This window comes from Heterodontus francisci, chromosome 8 (genome assembly GCF_036365525.1).
Source record: "Heterodontus francisci isolate sHetFra1 chromosome 8, sHetFra1.hap1, whole genome shotgun sequence".
Lineage (NCBI taxonomy): Eukaryota > Metazoa > Chordata > Chondrichthyes > Heterodontiformes > Heterodontidae > Heterodontus > Heterodontus francisci.
In genome coordinates, this window is record NC_090378.1 from 5,880,516 (window position 1) to 5,901,059 (window position 20,544).

The 20,544-nt window shown below is 43.6% G+C and overlaps 1 protein-coding gene across 1 annotated transcript in view; it reads right to left on the reverse strand.

Moving 5' to 3' along the window:
- The window catches only part of slc44a5b (solute carrier family 44 member 5b), a 371,713-nt gene extending 352,255 nt beyond the window's left edge, over positions 1 to 19,458 (reverse strand). Inside the window, exon 1 of the mRNA XM_068036576.1 lies at positions 19,313 to 19,458. Coding sequence (XP_067892677.1) covers positions 19,313 to 19,349 — 37 coding nt within the window. The 5' untranslated portion in view covers positions 19,350 to 19,458. The remainder of the gene's footprint in view (positions 1 to 19,312) is intronic.
- Between the last annotated feature and the right edge of the window lie 1,086 nt (positions 19,459 to 20,544).

A 20,544-nucleotide genomic window follows, 5' to 3' on the forward strand; every position in this document is an offset into this window, starting at 1 on the left:
AAATGGACGACCTCACACTTTTCAGGGTTAAACTCCATCTGCCACTTTTCAGCCCAGCACTGCAACCTATCCAAGTCCCTTTGCAGACGACAATAGCCCTCCTCGGTATCCACAACTCCACCAACCTTTGTATCATCTGCAAATTTACTGACCCACCCTTCGACTTCCTCATCCAAGTCGTTAATAAAAATCACAAACAGGAGAGGACCCAGAACTGATCCCTGTGGCACGCCACTGGTAACTGGGCTCCAGGCTGAGTATTTACCATCTAAGACCACTCTCTGCCTTCTATCAGTTAGCCAATTCTTAATCCAACTGGCCACATTCCCCACTATCCCATGCCTCCTGACTTTCTCCATAAGTCTACCATGGGGGACCTTATCAAATGCCTTACTAAAATCCATGTACACCACATCCACTGGTTTACCCTCATCCACTTGCTTGGTCACCTGCTCAAAGAATTCAATCAGGCTTGTGAGGCAAGACCTACCCCTCACAAAACCGTGCTGACTGTCCCGAATCAAGCAGTGTCTTTCCAGATGCTCAGAAATCCTATCCCTCAGCACCTTTTCCATCAACTTGCCTACCACCGAAGTAAGACTAACTGGCCTGTAATTCCCAGGGTTGTTCCTATTCCCTTTCTTGAACAGGGGCACAACATTTGCCACCCTCCAATCACCTGGTACCACCCCCGTCAACAGAGAAGATGAAAAGATCATTGCCAGCGGCTCTGCAATTTCATCCCTTGCTTCCCATAACATCCTTGGATATACCCCGTCAGGCCCGGGAGACTTGTCTATCTTCAAGTTATTCAAAAACCCCAACACATCTTCCCTCCTAACGAGCACTTCCTCGAGCTTACCAGTCTGTTTCACACCGTCCTCTTCTCTGATTCTCTGATTACTGACCTTATTTTATGTCTCAAAACTTTTCATAATTTTGAACACCTCTATGAAGTCTCCTCTTAGGAGAACAATCCCAGCTTCTCCAGTCTCTCCACATTAATTGAGGTCCCTCATCCCTAAAACCATTCTGGTAAATCTCTTCTGAATCTTCAAGGCCTTAACATCCTTCCAATACTCCAGCTGGGGTGTAACTAATGTTTTATAAACATTTAGCCGAGTCACTTTGCTTTTGTACATCATGCTTCTATTTATAAAGCCCAGGATCCCATTTATCTCTTCAACAGCTTTCCCAACTTGTCCGCTCACCTTCAAAGATTTCTGCACATCCACCCTCAGGTCTCTTATTTTTGTGCGCCATTTATCAACTCCTCTAACCACTTTAAATACAAGTGACATCAGGAATTAACTATCACCTGATGTGGAATCTGCCTGATTTTCATCCTGCTGAAACCAGAAGGATGGGAAAGAACAGGGTGGGCTCTTTACTGGATGAGCAATTGAGTCCTTCAAGTCACGGCCCAATATGAAGAGGACAAATACTGCCGTAAACCCAGGTTTCCATTTGATCCTTTGCTGCAGATTTTTGAAATCAGTTAGAGCGCGCAGTGACGTACGGGCCCGATTTTAACTCATTCAAAACCCATGCACTTAGACAAAGTTAAAATCAGGCCCAAGTCCAGGACAGAATGGAGATGATTGGTTAGCTTTTCCCATCAATCACTGCTGTAAGTGACCGGGATTGATTTTACGCACATTAAACGTGAATTTAGGAGGTATGATCAGTAAGTTCACAGAGGACATGAAAATTGGTGGTGTTGTAAATAATGAGGAGGAAAGCTTTAGATTACAGGACGATATAGATGGGCTGGTAAGATGGGCGGAGCAGTGGCAAATGGAATTTAATCCTGAGAAGTGTGAGGTGATGCATTTTGGGAGGACTAACATGGCAAGGGAATACACAATGAATGGTAGGACCCTAGGAAGTACAGAGGGTCAGAGGGACCTTGGTGTACTTGTTCATAGATCACTGAAGGCAGCAGCACAGGTAGATAAGGTGGTTAGGAAGGCATATGGGATACTTGCCTTTATTAGCCGAGGCATAGAATATAAGAGCAGGGAGGCTATGATGGAGCTGTATAAAACACTAGTTAGGCCACAATGGAGTACTGTGTACAGTTCTGGTCACCACACTATAGGAAGGATGTGATTGCAGTGGAGAGGGTGCAGAGGAGATTCACCAGGATGTTGCCTGGGCTGGAGCATTTCAGTTATGAAGAGAGACTGAAAAGGCTAGGGTTGTTTTCCTTAGAGCAGAAAAGGCTGAGGGGGGACATGATTGAGGTATACAAAATTATGAGGGGCATAGATAGGGTAAATAAGAAACTTTTGCCCTTAGCGGAGGTGTCAATAACCAGGGGGCATAGATTTAAGGTAAGGGGCAGGAGGTTTAGAGGGGATTTGAGGAAAAAAAATTTCACCCAGAGGGTGGTTACAATCTGCCTGAAGGGATGGAAGAGGCAGAAACCCTCACAACATTTAAGAAGTATTTAGATGAGCACTTGAAATGCCATAGCATACAAGGTTATGGGCCAAGTGCTGGAAAATGGGATTAGAATAGATAGGTGCTTGATGGCCAGCACAGACACGATGGGCCAAAGGGCCTGTTTCTGTGCTGTATAACTCTATGTCTCTATGACACCTAACTTGTATTGTGTAACAATCCTCCACTCACGGCATTTTTCGGGAGAAGTAATCCTGCTTAAATTGGGAGATTTTGCTACCGTTTCAGTCATGAGTCCTGTTTTCTGTAGATCATAGACACTCTGTTTCAATAGACTAGTTGCCAGAAGTCCCACTCACCTCCAACACTGGCTGACAAAATGGTGTCAATACTCACTCCATTAATTTATACTGATGCTTGATTTTTAATAATAATTTGGGTAGGGGGTGTGGTTGGTGGTCCTCAATTCACAATGCAACCTGCAACAACTGTGAACAAGTGTACAACTCTAGGTACATCACATGCACAACTCGAAATACTGAACAACAACCTGCATTTATGTAACACCTTTCACACGGTAAAAAATCGTCCCAAGGCACTTCACAGGACAGTTAGTAGACAAAAAAAATTGACACCTAACCAAAGAAGGAGCTTTTAGGATAAATGGTCAAAAGCTTTGTCAAAGAGCTGGGGTTTTAAGGAGCGTTTTAAAAGGAGCAGAGAGAGGTAGAGAGGCGGAGATGTTTAGGGAGGGAATTCCAGAGCTTAGGGCCCAGCAAGCTGAACTCACACCACCAATGGTGGGGCGAGCATGAGGATGTTTCACAATGCCAATGTATGTTGTTATGAAAGTGCCTCTGTGTTTTGTTAAACATATTTTTTGAGGATTCATTTTTGAAAGATTGAAGAAATGTTAAACTTTGGGGTTTTCGAAGGGAGTCATGTAAAGGCCACTTGACTGAAAAAACAGTCCCTGGAAATGTTTTTTAAAAGGGGCACTGAGAGGTCGTGAGGACAACAAGCCTTTTGGGAAACCACCTGCCTTCCAGCTCAATAGACAACAGAGAACTTTGGACACCCTGAGAAGTTGTTTACAAAGAAATGACAGGTCAAGATTGATGGAGGTCAAAATGTTGACCTCCTGTTGCCAGTTTTGCTTTTGAATTGTTTGAGTTGGGGTTAAACTGTATAAAAAGAGAGAAAACTTCCAAGAAGAGAATTCCCAAGGAAGGAGAGAAGACCACAACCCAGCTCAGCTTTCCAGCACCTCTCTAAACGACCCTGAGAAGTCCACTGTGTCAACTCATCTCATCTCATGTCGTTCAAGAAAAGCCTACTAAATTAATTCTCAAAGCCACATGAAAAGAACTGTTCTAAAAGATCCCAGTGACCCACCTATGGGTATTCGGAGGGCAGACTGTATGCCAGTTTTGGAACACAACACATCAACACCAACAACTTCTCTACTAATACTGATTTCCTTCAGTTCTTCTCTCTCACTTAACCCTGTGTTCCCCAACATTTCTGGTATGATATTTGTGTCCTCCTTTGTGAAGACAGAACCAAAGTATGCATTTAGTTGGTCAGCCATTTCTTTGTTCCCCATAATAAATTCCCCTGTTTCTGACTGTAAGGGACCTACATTTGTCCTCACTAATCTTTTTCTCCACATACCTATAGAAACATTTACAGTCAGTTTTTATGTTCCCCGCAAGCTTGCTCTCGTACTCTATTTTCTGCTTCTTAATCAATCCCTTGGTCCTCCTTTGCTGAATTCCAAACTGCTCCCAATCCTCAGGTCTGTTGTTTTTCTGGCAAATTTATATGCCTCTTCCTTGAGCTGCTTTGTCCTGGATGGTGTCGAGCTTCTTGAGTGTTGTTGGAGCTGCACCCATCCAGGCAAGTGGAGAGTATTCCATCACACTCCTGACTTGTGCCTTGTAGATGGTGGACAGGCTTTGGGGAGTCAGGAGATGAGTTACTTGCCACAAGATTCCGAGCCGCTGACCTGCTCTTGTAGCCACGGTATTTATATGACTACTCCAGTTCAGTTTCTGGTCACTGGTAACCCCTAGGATGTTGATAGTGGGGGATTCAGCGATGGTAATGCCATTGAATGTCAAGGGGAGATGGTGAGGCTCTTTCTTGTTGGAGATGGTCATCACCTGTGGCGCAAATGTTACTTGCCATTCATCAGCCCAAGCCTGGATATTGATCAGGTCTTGCTGCATTTCTACATGGACTGCTTCAGTATCAGAGGAGTCGCGAATGGTGCTGAACATTGTGCAATCATCAGCGAACATCCCCACTTCTGACCTTATGATTGAAGGAAGGTCATTGATGAAGCAGCTGAAGATGGTTGGGCCTCGGACACTACCCTGAGGAACTCCTGCAGTGATGTCCTGGGACTGAGATGATTGACCTTCAACATCCACAACCATCTTCCTTTGCGCTAGGTATGACTCCATCCAGCAGAGTGTTTTCCCCCGAACTCCCATTGACTCCAGTTTTGCTAGGGCATTACCAATATAACCAAAGGCTCTGTGAATATAAACCAATCCCTAATCTATCCACATTACCTACCATACAGGCTTTGCCTCTATGCAAACACTTGAGAACTACAGGAAAATGCAGAATGACCCTCACTGTGGGAAGTGAATGCTAACTAATTTAATTCTCATTACTATACAATGGTGCAAAACTGAGCTCATCAGTGGAGACAGCATGTAAACATCTGAGCATTTGATTTTGAATGAGTTTTTGAAAAAATATATGTGTAATACCTATTTCACCATGACTTGTGCAGTTTAACCTCGAATTTCTTATAAAAATTAGCACTGCAGACAGCCAGCATTATCCAGTATAGGTACATCACTAACTCCTCCTCATATTCAGATTATTCCATGGCCTCGCCCTTTCCTATTTTTGTAACCTCCTCCAACTCTACAACCCAATAAGATTCCTGCACTCCTCCAATTCTGGCCTCTCTGGCCTCCTCCGATTTCCATCACTCTACTAATGGCAGCCGTGTCTTCAGCTACCTGGGCCCTAAGCTCTGGAATTCCCTCCATAAACCTCTTCACTTCTCTACCGCTCTCTCCTCCTTTAAAGATGCTCCTTAAAATTAACCTATCTCTTTATGTAATCTAATATCTCCTTATGTTTCTCGGTGTCAAATTTTGTTTGATAATCATTCCTGTGAGGTTCCTTGGGAAGTGTTACTGTGTTAAAGGCACTATAGAAATGCAAGTTTTTGTTTGAAACATTAGCCTGACATTTAATTTTTAAAAGATGATAATTGATCTGTTGTGCATCTCGAGCACTTTCTGTTTGGGATTTCCAGCATTTAGAGCTGGTTTCTTTCCATGATCTCACTGTATGTGATTTATTTTAATCTAGTCTCTCTTTTTTTTTTAAATTTCATTCTCAGGATGTGAGGGATTGCTGGAAAGTTGCCCTGAGGAGGTGGTAGTGGGCCTTCTTCTTGAGCCGCTGGTTTGAGACAACTGAATAACTTGCTAGAGCACTTCAGAGGTCTGTTAAGAGTCAAGCAGGCGGTGTAGGACTGGAGTCACAGACCATCGGCCCAGACTGGGTAAGGACGGCAGGTGTCCTTCCCGAAAGGACATTAGCTAACCAGCTGGGCTCTTCTGACAATCTGACAGTTTCATGGTCACTTTTATTGATATCAGCTTTTTACTTCCAAATTTTATTTTAAAAAATGGAATTCAAAATTCTCGAGTTAACACAGTGGGATTTGTCCTCACATTGTATTGGTAGCCCAGTAACATAACCATTACACTGCTGAACCCTCATTTGTAGTCTAACACATGAAACACATTATAGAGGCAAAGAGCCAGTTCATGGAGAAAGATTCTTCACTCCACTGCAAAGATTACAAAACAGTATCATTCACTTAAAAAAGAGGTCCCACCATCTGACAATAGAACCTGTTGCATTACATTGCCTTAACTTCACCCCTAAATTGGGGAAGTGGAAGGATTTGAAATGGTAATTAAATTACAATAACTAAATAAATAACCCATTTCCTCACTATGACTAATAAAAAGTTTGGCACAAACTTTGCAGCATATTATTTCGAAACACTAGACCGGTAAAGTTTCCACTTCGGGCAGACGCACGATCCGGGTTCAAATTGCACCCAACATTCCTCCTGTCTTGCAAAGTGTTTCTTTCCCCCTCAAGTTTCTGCCGAAACTCATTTGCGTTTCGCCAAATGCCAAATCTGCACAATCGGGCAAATATTCCTTGATGTATTTAAGAGTGGTAACTTGGTGCAGTTTCATTAATACAGCTGAAAATGGGCTTATCGCCAAACAAAATAAATATTTTTAATGCCAACTCCACCTCCTGTGTGTAACCCGATTTTAAATTGCAGAAAATGACTTATATAAAAATGTATGGAACCGTTTGCTAGTTATATTGGGGTCCAGTAGTCAGTTTGTTACTAAATTTAAAAAAATTTTTAAATGCTTTTAAAACTTACTCATGTCCTTGCGCCCAAAAGACCAGCTTAATTGTTGAAGCTTCCTCGAAGCCTCGTAAATAAGTGCCATCACTAGAAATTCCCAATCATGATTAATTCAACTTGGGCGCATGGCCAGCATTGTGGGCGGGGCTGGCTTCTAGTACAATGATTTCTTTTTAAATTGGTGGTATAGATCATGGAAACGTGATTTAAGTTGAGGATAATTTGCGCATAAAATTCCGTGATCTTTAGCACCAGTTATGCCAATTTTGGGCAAATTGTGCCAAAAGAACCCAGCACAACAGAGCGAAAACTCTCCCCCAGATGTTGGACAAATACAAGTAACTGATAGAAGAAAGAAAGAAATTATATTTATATAGCACCTTTCACAACCTCAGGAAGTCCCGAAGTGCGTTACAGCCAATTAGGTACTTTTTCAAATGTAGTCACTGTCGTAATGTAGTAAATGCGGCAGTCAATTTGCGCACAGCAAGCTCCCACAAACAGCAATGAACTAATGACCAGATCATTTTTTTTTGGTGATATTGATTGAAGGATAAATAGGACACTGAGGACAACTCCCTGCTGTTCTTTGAAATAGTTCCCTGGGATCTTTTATGCCCTCCGGAGGGGGCAGACGGAGCCACTGGTCAACAGACAATTCTAGTCAACACCTGGACAAAGTGGAGTGAGACTCCCTGGTACATGGGATCAAACTCTGCTCCGAAGTGAGTTCAGGCCTCCAACCCTGATTTATGCCTCAAATCTCAAGGCAGAGCTGATTTCAAATTGCATTGGTATGAAGACTGTGGAGCCTAAGGGTAGGGTAACTGTAAAACATTACAAGACTATTTTCACCAGTGGCTGTCTGATCTTGCCTGGCTGGATTGCAGCATGCCTGAGCTGATTTACTAGTCCTGTCAGCAAATGGTTAATTCTTTGTTAATTTCTAGCTTTTGCCTGCCGTGAGTTTCTGTTCATCTTGGAAATGTCAGTTTCATTTCCAGCCAAATTAGCAGAGTTACCAGTCAGAGACTTTTGCTGATAAGCATTCAGCTACAAGTTCTCCTTGTCCCAACATCTGTCCTCCTTGGGATTAACTCCTCCAAGCACACATCTGCACAAGGGAAGTCATAACTCCCCAGTAGTAGAATGTTAGGACCCTATAACTATCTTCAGTTGAATGACTTGATTGACAGTTCAGTCAAGGTGAAGGCTTGAGGAGTGATTCCAGCTAATTGGATGAGGCAGCATTATGGAATATGAAGATTTTCATGTAGCCAGAGTGAAAAAAAGGTTAAAAAAACATACTTCAGAATGCAGAGGTTATAACCTTTCAAGAATGATTCAACAGGCTGGAGTGCTTTCCTGTCTGGAAAACAGAAGGCTGAGGGGTGACCTGATAAAGGTCTTTAAAATTATAAATAGATTTTTGATAGGGTAAGTGTAGGGTGAGGCAGGGAACCAGAACTATTAGCCATACAGAAGAGATAGTCACTAATCAGATAGTCCAATAGGGAATTTGGTAGAAACTTCTTTGCCCAAACAGTAGTGAGAATGTGGAAATCACTACCATATGGAGTGGTTGAAGTGAATAGTATAGATGTATTTAAGGGGAAGCTGGACAAGGGAGAAGGAGATGCCGATAGGGGGAGATGAAGAGGGTGGGAGGAGGCTCGTGTGGAGCATAAACACCAGCATGAGCTGTTCAAATCCAGAAAGCCAGTTGATGAAGGATGATACTGGAGCCAATCTTTCCTCAGTCTAAACTTAATTTACAGAGTGAAACAATACAAGCATACATCTCCTAACTCAACCACACTACCGTTTCAATAAGTATCTAGTATTCAAGTAAAACCCTGCCACTTGCATATAATTAAACACAATGAATATACAATTAACCAGTTGGGCTGAAAGGCCTGTATCTGTGCTATTGATTTGATGTAGAAATAAGAACATCTATCCATTAATGAGAGCGCAAGATTAAATGAGTACCTGATTCTAGTTTCACAAATGAAAGGTTTTCGACCTCGAACACTACTCGATTTCTCTCTTTGCAGATGCTGCCTGACCTGCTGAGTGCTTCCAGAATTTTCTGTTTTGCTATTCCTACCCAAGTATCAATGCATATTTCGGGACACAAGTTCTGGACAAAAACCCTGCAATACAGCTAGAATCACAAACTTATTCATCCTCAGCAAATTCATGTTCTGGTTAGGCCCCAATTGGAGTATCGCATCCAGTTCTGGTCACCACACTTTAGGAAGGTATGAGGATCCTTGAGAGGTTGCAGAGGAGATTTACCAGAATGGTTCCAGGAAAGGGGGATTTTAGTTACAAAGTTAGGTTGGAGAAGCTGGGTTCATTCTCCCTGGAGCAAAGGAACATAGGAATAGGAGTAGGCCATTCAGCCCATTGAGCCTGCTCAGAGATCGAGGGAAGATTTGATATAGAGATGTACAAGATTGACAGGTTTAGATAAGCTAGACAAGGAAAACCTGTTCCCATTAGCTGATGATATCAGGACTAGGGGACACAGATTGAAAGTTTTGGGCAAGAGATGCAGGGGGAATATGAGGAAGAACCTTTTTTCACAGTGGGTGGTAATGACCTGGAACTCGCTGCCTATGAGGGTGGTGGAAGCCGAGACAATCAATGACTTCAAAAGGAAATTGGATGGGCACTTGAAGGAAATAAACTTTACAGGGCCACGGGATCGATCAGGGGAGTGGGACTGAATGAATAGCTCTGTGGACAGCCAGCATGGACTCAATGAGCCAAACGGCCTCCTTCTGTGCTGTAATACACAGAAATCATGCTCAAAGGAATTGGCACAATTGAGTGGAAAAGCATATTGCAGCAGACAGACACAAACTCACATTTCTCTTCAGTGATAATTTTCAACACAGTTTCAACAAAGTGAATTGTTAAGAGTAAATAAGCAGAAATTGTTTCCACTGGCAGAAGGATCGATAACCAAAGGACATAGACTTAAGATAATTGGACAAAGAACTGAGGGGAGAGGAGGAATTTTTTGAAATAAACAGTGAGTTGTTGTGATCTGGAATGCGCTGCCTGAAAGGGCGGTGGAAGCAGATTCAATAATAACTTTCAAAAGGGAATTGGATAAATACTTGAAAGGGAAAAATTTGCAGGACTATGGGGAAAGAGCAGGGGAGTGGGACTAATTGGATAGCTCTTTCAAGGAGCTAGCACAGGCATGATGGGCCTAATGGCTTCTTTCTGTCCTGTATCACACTACATTTAGCATCTGTATTTTATTTAGAAAAAACGCACATTGCAAAAAAGTGAACTTGTCAGCAATCCAGAACTTAACAACCAATTGCTTGCCAACCAATTTCAAAGCAAAATAAGCCTGTTATTCTCACCACTAGCTGGTGCACAGGACAAAGACTGATGCCAACAGACATGATGTACTTGCAACAGCTTCGACTATATTTCTATTCTTAGCTTGCGGTGATTTTTTTTTTTAACAAATCAATATGTGGACAGGTAATCAGTCACTTCTGACAAATGGCTTCTTTCTTTCTGTCAGTTAGTCAGTCACCTGGAGATGGAGTCTCAGTCTGGTTTAGCAAACTGTCACACAATAGCCAAGAGACTGAAACTTATCTTCCGCGATTCTAACCAACCCTGGGGCATCAGCTGTCATACAACTGCTCAGAGCAACACATGAATCTCAAATCATCTTAAAATAAGTGCTCTTGGACAAAGATCTTGCCTGCAGAGAATGTGCCAGCTTAACAAAATAATTTCATAAACCTTTTTAACAGCAACTTGCATCACATGGTGTTTTTATTGTTGTACTACTTTCATATGATTGGAAAAGTTTATTAATGGGATGTCTAGTTTGACTCTCCGTTTGATGGTCTCCTATGATGCTAAGTGGAGAAATGAGGTATCTCCAGGAACTGATCTTAGTGGGCAGGTTGACGTGATGTGTTCCATGGAAAGAAACTCGTGGTAACAACTGGAGTTCGGGTCATCCCTCATCTTCCACATATGGAGCAGGTGACTGCACTGTCAATGCCCAGTGCCCAGTGCGGGTTCGATTGAGAGCTGCCCACTGTCTTCGAGTGAGGTTGAAGCTGGGGTTCACTGCGGTTGGGTCAGTGATGAGGTGTTGCTTCTTTATGCTCCTTCTGACCCAAATTCAGTCCATCTGGATAATGTGTCAATACCACCTGCATGAATATTAGCTGCTGTTTCCCAGAATGGCCAACGTCATTTTAATCGCCTTCTTGTGTTTTTCAAGTCCTTGTGAATGGGATGGTCAGTGTTGTTCATGATGGTTTACATCTCACGGAGCACAATGGCATCACGGTGAATGGCAGGCAGGGCAATGTGGAACAGGACTGGGAACCACTCAGATGGAGTGGAGTTAAGCATCCCTGATCCGGTCCTCACGGCAGCGTTTAGCTGCACGGCCACGATCTTTGTGTAGCAGCTGTAGGACCATGAGACAGAGCAGTATTCTGCAGCAGAGTAGACTTGGGCCAGTGTTGCACAGTGAAGTATTCGGGCTGTAATCGCCTGGCAATGCTTCAGTGTGTTTCCAGACTAGGTTCACCCTGGATTTTTCGTTTTTGGCCACTGTTGATAAGACAAGGCTGATAGGTGAGAGCTCTGTTCAGAGTAACACCCAGATATTATGGGTGGGGGGGGGGGGGGGGGGGGGTCACCTTCCACAGAAGGAAACATGGAGGTCTTTCCTGGATCTGTATTTTTCAGATGCAATGCCAATGCAACAGTCTTCTCTGGATTGGGGTGGAGGCCCCAGGTCCAGACGTTGCATTCCAGAGGTCCAGGTCACTGGTAAGCATCCTACTTGCTTCCTCTAGCATTGATGCCTGCACCAGCCAGTCTATATCATCAACATAGACAGACATCTGAGATTTGGTGCAGAATATGTCCAACTATGTAGATGTCATAGAGTCACAGAGTTATACAGCACAGAAACAAGCCCTTCGGCCCATCGTGTCCGTGCCGGCCATCAAGCACCTATCTATTTTAATCCCATTTTCCAGCACTTGGACTGTAGCCTTGTATGCTATGGTGTTTCAAGAGCTCATCTAAATACTTCTTAAATGTTATGAGGGTTCCTGTCTCTACCACCTCTTCAGGCAGTGCGTTCCAGATTCCAGCCACCCTCTAGGTGAAAAATTTCTTCCTCAAATCCCCTCTAAACCTCCTGCCCATTACCTTAAATCTATGCCACCTGGTTACTGATTCCTCCACTAAGCGAAAAAGTTTTTTCCTATCAAACCTATCATGCTCCTCTGTACTTCCTAGGGTCCTACCATCCATTGTATATTCCCCTGCCTTGTTCGTCCTCCCAACATGCATCACCTCACACTTCTCAGGATTAAATTCCATTTGCCACTGCTCTGCCCATCTTACCAGCCCATCTATATCGTCCTATAATCTAAGGATTTCCTCCTCACTATTTACAACACCACCAATTTTCATGTCATCTGCGAACTTACTGATCATATCTCCTTTATTCACAAATAAATCATTAATGTACACTACAAACAGCAAGGGTCCCAGCACCAGTCCCTGCGGTATACCACTGGTCACAGGCTTCCACTCGCAAAAACAACCCTTGACTATTACCCTCTAACTCCTGCCACTAAGCCAATTTTGGATCCAATTTGCCAAATTGCCCTGGATCCCATGGGCTCTTACCTTCTTAACCAATCTCCCATGTGGGACCTTATCAAAAGCCTTACTGAAGACCATGTAGACTACATCAATTGCTTTACCCTCATCTACACATCTATTCACCACCTCGAAAAATTCAATTAAGTTTGTTGGACACGATCTCCCCCTGACAAACCCATGCTGACTATCCCTGATTAATCCCTGCCTCTCCAAGTGGAGATTAATCCTATCCCTCAGAATGTTTTCCAATAGTTTACCAACCACTGATGTTAGGCTCACTGGCCTATAATTACCTGATTTATCCCTGCTACCCTTCTTGAATAATGGCACCACATTCACTGTCCTCCATTCGCTGGGAAAGGCTGGTGACCGTGGCAGACCCTTGTTGAGCATTCATGTTCAGCTGGTCTTGTCATCAAGACAAACGCGGAACTTACAGTTAAGTCCTGGAATGCAACTTACAGTTGTTCGTTGGGGTGTTGATAAGCCTGAGAATTTTGCATCATAATGATTGCTGAAAGCTTCAGTAACAGGTTGGTTGGAGCAGCTTCTTCCTTCTCTCAAACCCACCTGCCTGTTTGGGAGAGCGAATCCTAAAAGCAGTTTTATCTAGTTAATGATGAGCCATTTGACCATCTTGTAGACCGTGGACAGAAGAGCAATGGGATGATAGCTTTTGGGATGGTGGGATAGTTTTACCGTTTTAGCATGGCATTGACTTTGGAACAGCACCAGATTTCTGGGATTATCCCAGTATCAAGGATGTTGGAGGCCAGTTTGACAAGCCAAATCTGTCCATTGGGGCCCTGGTTCTTGAGGAACTCTGGATAGGTGCCATCAATCTCAGAAACCTTCCCAGAATTGGCGGTCGTTGGTGCTGTGTCCACCTCTTTAGTGTGAAGGTAGTTGAGCAGATGGGGTGCGGAGCAGTTTTTTTGCAGAGAGAGTTTAAGCAGCTTTCTCACATTTTTGATGGTAGCTGGTTGCAGGTAGACGGCATTGGGGTTTACACAGACCTTTGCTGCCTCGTGTTGAGGCAGTGAGGCAAGTTCCAGGGTTCTGATGAAAGGTCACTGACCTGAAAACGTTAACTCTGTTGCTCTCTTCACAGATTCTTCCAGATCTGCTGAGTATTATCAGAATTTTCTCTTTTTATTTCCAGGCTCCAGGGTTTCCCACTGGAATATGAGAAATCCAGCATTATTGCTGTATCTGGATCTTGAGTAACATTAAATACTGTCAGCAATCCTTCACTCTCCTGGGACCAGCATGGTACATATTCTTTCCTGTAGGAATACTCCTGGGGCCATCCCCTCTTTCAGCAGTTGAGCAAAGCAGTAGTAGTTTTTGGGGATGGTGGTATTCCCTGGATTCTGCTCTCGACACTGCTAGTGAAAGTTTCCCATGAAGCCTTACAGAATTTCCATCTTGGTTCTGAGACCAAGGTGACTGTCGGCATCTCGATCCCTATATTATGATGCTGGATCAGTGTTGCGGGGAAAGTTCTTAAGGATCCCTGGGAGCAGGTGAGCAGCCGTCCTTTGCCATCGCCAGTCATGAAACGGGGTCCGACGAATATTTCCTCTGCCAGCAGACAGAGCAAAAGGTGCCTGGCCGTTTGGCATCGTAGGCAAGGTGGATATCAGAGGTCAGTGCCCACTCTTCTAGTTGCTTGCCCATTTGGTCTACTATTTGGTAGCCTCACATGTAGCAGTGATAGTTGAAATTGCCCAGGGAGATGGCTGGATGATTGACAGATGGTTGAATGATGGTTGGCCAAGTATCCATCGGCAACTTGTAAACATTCCCCACGGCCAGCTTGTCCGCTCTGATTGTAATGAACAGTGAGCTGACTTCCAGCAGGATTTCTCCAGCTTCAGTAATTCGGTCAGCCTGGATGTATTTGGCCAAAACGTATTTTTCTGTTTAATGTAGTAAACAGTGTTGAGACGTTTCACAGCGGTTGTCATCAGGCTACACTTGATACCGAGCCATATAAAGAGATATTAGTGCAGGTGAACAAAGGCTTGGTTAAAAAGAGGTAGGTTTTAAAAAGCATCTTAAAAGGAGGAAAGGAAGAGGTTGAGAGGTTTAGGGAGGGAATTCCAGAGTTTAGGGCCTTAGCTGCTGAAGGCACAGCCGCCAATGGTGCAGAGATAGAAGTGGGAGATGGACAAAAGGCCAGGCTAACATTGCTAATATTCCAATGCAGAAAATGTCATCAAAATAAAAGCAAAACCACGCAATTTTCAACATTGTATCTCCCGGTCATATTAACAAGCTGTATTTACATAGCGTCTTTAATATAGTAAAAAACCCAAGGTGCTTCACAAGAGTGTAAATCAGACAAACTTTGACAGCGAGCCACATAAGAAACGACTAAAACAGCTGATCAAAAGCCGAAACCAAAAGATATGTTTTCAGGTAAATCTTACAAGGAGGCGAGAGAAGGAGAAATTTAAAAAAAGTTATTCTGCTGAAGAGAGAGATTCAGAGCAAGGAGAGTCGCAATACGTAGCACTCTCTTTTTGATAAATCATGAGCATCTGTGACACCAGAATACCTCATTAATATTGATAAAAGTCTTTGAGATAATGATGTAACCACCAGACTTAGATTAGTCTGAAACTGCAGAAGCCATCTGCTTTGTAATTAAATCATTTTAGTACAGTCCTTTACACAACTTTTTGCAGTCAGTGGAACCTCCGACAGATTAACTTTATGCAGTCGAGCATGGCAGAAAAACATATCAAAAAGATTCAAGTGCAGCCGATTAATTGACGTTTTGTCACTTGCATCCAAACTGAAAAGCCCAGGCAACTCACGCACACCAAAACATCTGTTTATGAATTGACAAAGAGTTACTGTATTGAGATTCTATGGGGATGGCTAGTTTGGCCATTAAAATTCAGGACCAACCCTTGACTGATATTTACAGCTACAACTGTACAATGGGACTGTTCAGATTCTATACTTGGAGAAGTATTTGCCACGTTCGTCAGTCACTGCTAGCTACTCTTCATGATTCGCACTTTTGCTCACTGTGCTTCCACACCCCTGTCATCTTCAATCTTCCAAATGCTTATCCCCACCTTGCTCACTCATCATTTACACCCCCTACTCTTTGGGGAATTCTCCAAAACTGGTTTACTCTATTCAAAATGCCTCTTAAAACTCCTATTGCCATTACAATACCAACGTTGTACATTTATATAGCACCTTTAACATAGTAAAATGTCCCTTATGTGCTGCACAGGAGCAATTATCAAACAAAATCTCACTCTAAGCCACATAAGGAGCCACGATAGATGACCAAAAGCTTGGACAAAGATGTCGGCTTTAAGGAGCATCTTCAAGGGGGAAGCGAGAGAGAAAGGGAGAAGTGGAGCAGTTTAGGGAGAGAATTCCAGAGCTTAGGGCCCAGGCAGCTGAAGACATGGCCACCAATGATGGAGCGATGAAAATCGGGGATGAGCACAGGATCAGAATTGGAGAAGCACAAAGATTTTGGAGGGTTGTAGGGCTGGGGGAGGTCACATAAATAGGGAGGGGTGAGGCCATGGAGGAATCTGAACACACAATTGCCAATTTTAAAGAAGTGTTGCTGGACTGGGAACCACAGTCAGTGAGCACAGGAGGTGATAGGTGAAAGGGACTTGGTGTGAGTTAGGAAATTTAGGCAGCAGTGTAGCAGTGTTTTGAATTTTTTTACCGTCCTTTCAATCAATCTCTCCACAACAATCTTTCCCATCTCCTGCTCTACATCCCCCCTCCTCGACCCCACCCTCCCACTACCTCCCCCAGTAAAGTGAGATGGGATTTATTAATGTTATTCGAACCAATACTTAGCCACAAGTGATGCTTTAATTTTCTGGTGTTATCCCAATGAATTCATTATCAATAAGTAACACCTGGGGAGTTATTGCAGAGGGAAATTCGTTGGGTTCGTTGACCCTTCAGCTCTGGCTTTCTGTGGCTGTAAATTAAATTCAAATCTAACACTTCCACGTGTGTGTGTTTAACCACATTAAGCAGTTAGTACAGCTGCCAAATTATTGTAACAAACATTTTCAGCTCTTCAAAGTCATTTTTGGAACAGGAAAGGACCATTAGACCCAAACAAGCCCAGCCCTTTTTGAAGGGCTGACCCTTTCGTAACATCATTTCGTAACATCCCTCTCCATAACACAGCCACCTCTCTTCCACCCATTTGTACTGTCTGCTTTAGGGGCCTTTCTCATTTTACAAAACTAAAAAGAGGTTTCCCCCGTCCCCTCCTATTCCCAACTTCCTCATTTTTAAACAGGTGTCCCTTGAGATTTGAACTCACCACTGGGCAGTTTCCCAGGGATCAGTTTTCTCAAGTTCCCTTCATCTAATCTTGATAACTTCAGTTGGTTGATTTCCACCCTCCCTCTGCTCCAGCACGAAACAAATAGCTGTTTTAAAAGAAGGCAGTGATATGTCATCCCTATTTATCTAAACATAGGAGCAGGAGGAGGCCATTCAGCCCCTTGAATCTGTTCCAACATTCAGTTAGATCACAGCTGATCTGTATTTTAACTCCATCTTTTTTTTTAAAGAGATGGAGAGAGAGATACAGCACTGAAACAGGCCCTTTGACCCACCAAAGCTGTGCTGACCATCAACCACCCATTTATATTAATCCTACATTAATTCCATATTCCCTAACACATCCCCACCATCTACCTACACTAGGGGCAATTTACAATGTCCAATTTACCTAACAACCTGCAAGTCTTGGCTGTGGGAGGAAACCAGAGCACCCAGTGGAAAACCCACACAATCACAGGGAGAACTTGCAAACTCGGCCAGAATCGAACCCAGGTCGCTGGAGCTGTGAGGCTGCAGTGCTAACCACTGCACCACTGTGCTACCCTTGGTTCTTTAGCTCCCTGCCTTGGTTCTTTAACTCTTAATCCAACAAAAATCTATCAATTGCAGTCCTGAAATTTTCAATTGACCTCCAGCCTCAACAGCTTTTTGGGGGAGAGTGTTCCAGAATTTCACTCCCCTTTGTGTGAAGCAGTGTTTCCTGACATCAACCATGAACGGCCTGGCTTGAATTGTAAGATTCTCCCACCAGAGGAAGTCAAGTAGATAGAGAGAAACTATCAATGTCTTTAATCATCTTAACTCAATTAGATCACCCTTTAATCTTCTAAACTTGAGGCATTACAATTCCAGTCTATACAATCCATCATAAATAAAAGCAGAAAATGCTGGAAATACTCAGCAGGTCTGGCAGCATCCGTGGAGAGAAGAACTGAGTTAACGTTTCAGGTCTGTGACCTTTCATCAGTAAAGTACAAGCTATCCTCAATTTAACCCTTTCAGTCCTGGTATCATTCTGGTGACTCTCCATTACACCTCCTCCAAGGCCAATATATCCTTCCTGAGATGCGGTGCCCAGAACTGAACGCTCTTACTCTAACTGGGGTTAAACCAGAGTTTTACGCCAGACTTCCAGCCCTTTGCGTTACAATCCTTGAGAAAAAGACCAAAATTCCATTAGCCATTTTAATTTTTTGTTTTGCACCTGTTCACCAGCTTTTAGTGATTTCTCTACTTGGACCTTTAAACCTCGCTGCTCCTCCATCGTTCCGAGCTTCTTGCCATTTGGAAAGTGCTCCTAGTTCCAAAGTCGATGAACTGACAATTCACACATTAAACTCTACCACAGTCCAGTCTGTCCCTTTAAATCAATAATATCTTACAGTGTAAAAACAGTCCTAATATTCAGTCAAAACACTGAAGTGACTGCAATGGGCCTAACAGGGGCATATCATCCCTAAGAGAGTTCATTAAACATCTTTCCCCTCAATCTCGTTTTCTTAACAAAATAAATAAACAAACTGATAGAAAAAGTTTCTTTTTAAAAATGGCGTCTCCTGGTCTCCCTAGAAGCTGAAATAGAATAGCTGATTAGATTGAGGGGGGAGAGAGAGTTTAAAATCCTCTTTGTTTACCACATGACTGTGAATTGAATGGGGGAATGGAAATAGGAGTGATAAAACACCAACCAGACCTTCCACCTCCTCCTCACACAATCTCATTACACCAACCTACATTTCACAAAGCAATATATTCCCACAAGTTACACATCTGGATACACCCATCATCACATCGAAAGGGACAAGTCTATTTATACATTGTACAGAGGAGGTATGAAAGTTGTGTTGTGTTTCTCTCTCTCTCTCTCTCTCTCTCCCCTCCCTCTGACACAGTCTGAATTGCCCCCTCAATGCCCCGTCGGGCGGCGTCAGTTTCATCCTTTGATACTGATCGAGTTCTTGTGAATTTCAGAGTTTTGAGGGGACTGGAAGCAATGAGCTGTTCCCCATTGTCACACGGCACCAACATCAAACACTAATCTCTTCCACATTCAAACAGAACATAAACAGCCTGACTCCATTCATCTCGCACAACTAAAAACAACAAGGCTTATAATAATGATTCTGAGCACCGTGCAACCCCTCTCTAGACTGGGTGCCAGCGAGAACAGGGAAGAAACAGGGAGAAGCCACATACTTGTGAATGTAACAGAAAGTCTATATTGTTACAGCAACCAGCTGACTGCAACAATCTGTCCTCTGTAAGAATGCCAGCTCTCCCGCCCCCCTTTTAGCTGCTTCTCATCCTTCGGTACACCAGCCGAAAAACACACACATCTACAGACAAAATCCTGCTCTCGAAGGTTTATTTTCCTACCGAACACCGACTCCTGGAGCTCTGGTTTCCGTCCCATCGTTCTGTGCTGGCGAATGGATTCACTCTCTCTCTCTCTCTCTCTCTGTCTCCTCTGCAAGGGGCTGGAAGGAGTATTAAAAGCGCTTGTGTTTTTGTCTCAGCTTTGCTAACGGCCTCCCTCCTCACACAGCGAGCTGATCCTCAACGTCAGAACATCTTTTTCAAGTGCAAAGCGTCATCTAGCGTATGAGAGAGATTAGAGATTTCAAACCTCACAGTGTGAGGCTAAGGCAGAGAGAGAGAGAGACAAAAGAGATTTAACGCTGGAAGGGGATGGGAAGGAGGTTTTAAGCAGATGAAAATGCCAGTACGTTATTGTAATGAATCAACCACTTTATGGCTGGACCCATGAGAGAAAAAAGGAAAGAAATTTAGATTTATACAGCACGGCAACTTGCATTTCTATAGCGCCTGAAACGACCTCAAAGCGCTTCACAGCTCGTGAAATACTATGAAAGTGTAGTCACTGTTGTATTGTAGGAAATGTGGCAACCAAATTGCACATAGCAAGATCCCACAAACAGCAATGTGATAGTGACCAGATCATCTGTTTTAGTGATGTTGATTGAGCTGGACATACAGCCAACCAAATCGGAACTCAGTGATGCCATTGATTCCCTAGCCAGCCGAAAAGCCCCTGGGAAGGACAGCATTACCCCTGAAATAATCAAGAGTGCCAAGCCTGCTATACTCTCAGCACTACATGAACTGCTATGCCTGTGCTGGGACGAGGGAGCAGTACCCCAGGACATGCGCGATGCCAACATCATCACCCTCTATAAAAACAAAGGTGACCGCGGTGACTGCAACAACTACCGTGGAATCTCCCTGCTCAGCATAGTGGGGAAAGTCTTTGCTCGAGTCGCTCTGAACAGGCTCCAGAAGCTGGCCGAGCGCGTCTACCCTGAGGCACAGTGTGGCTTTCGTGCAGAGAGATCGACTATTGACATGCTGTTCTCCCTTCGTCAGATACAGGAGAAATGCCGTGAACAACAGATGCCCCTCTACATTGCTTTCATTGATCTCACCAAAGCCTTTGACCTCGTCAGCAGACGTGGTCTCTTCAGACTACTAGAAAAGATCGGATGTCCACCAAAGCTACTAAGTATCATCACCTCATTCCATGACAATATGAAAGGCACAATTCAACATGGTGGCTCCTCATCAGAGCCCTTTCCTATCCTGAGTGGTGT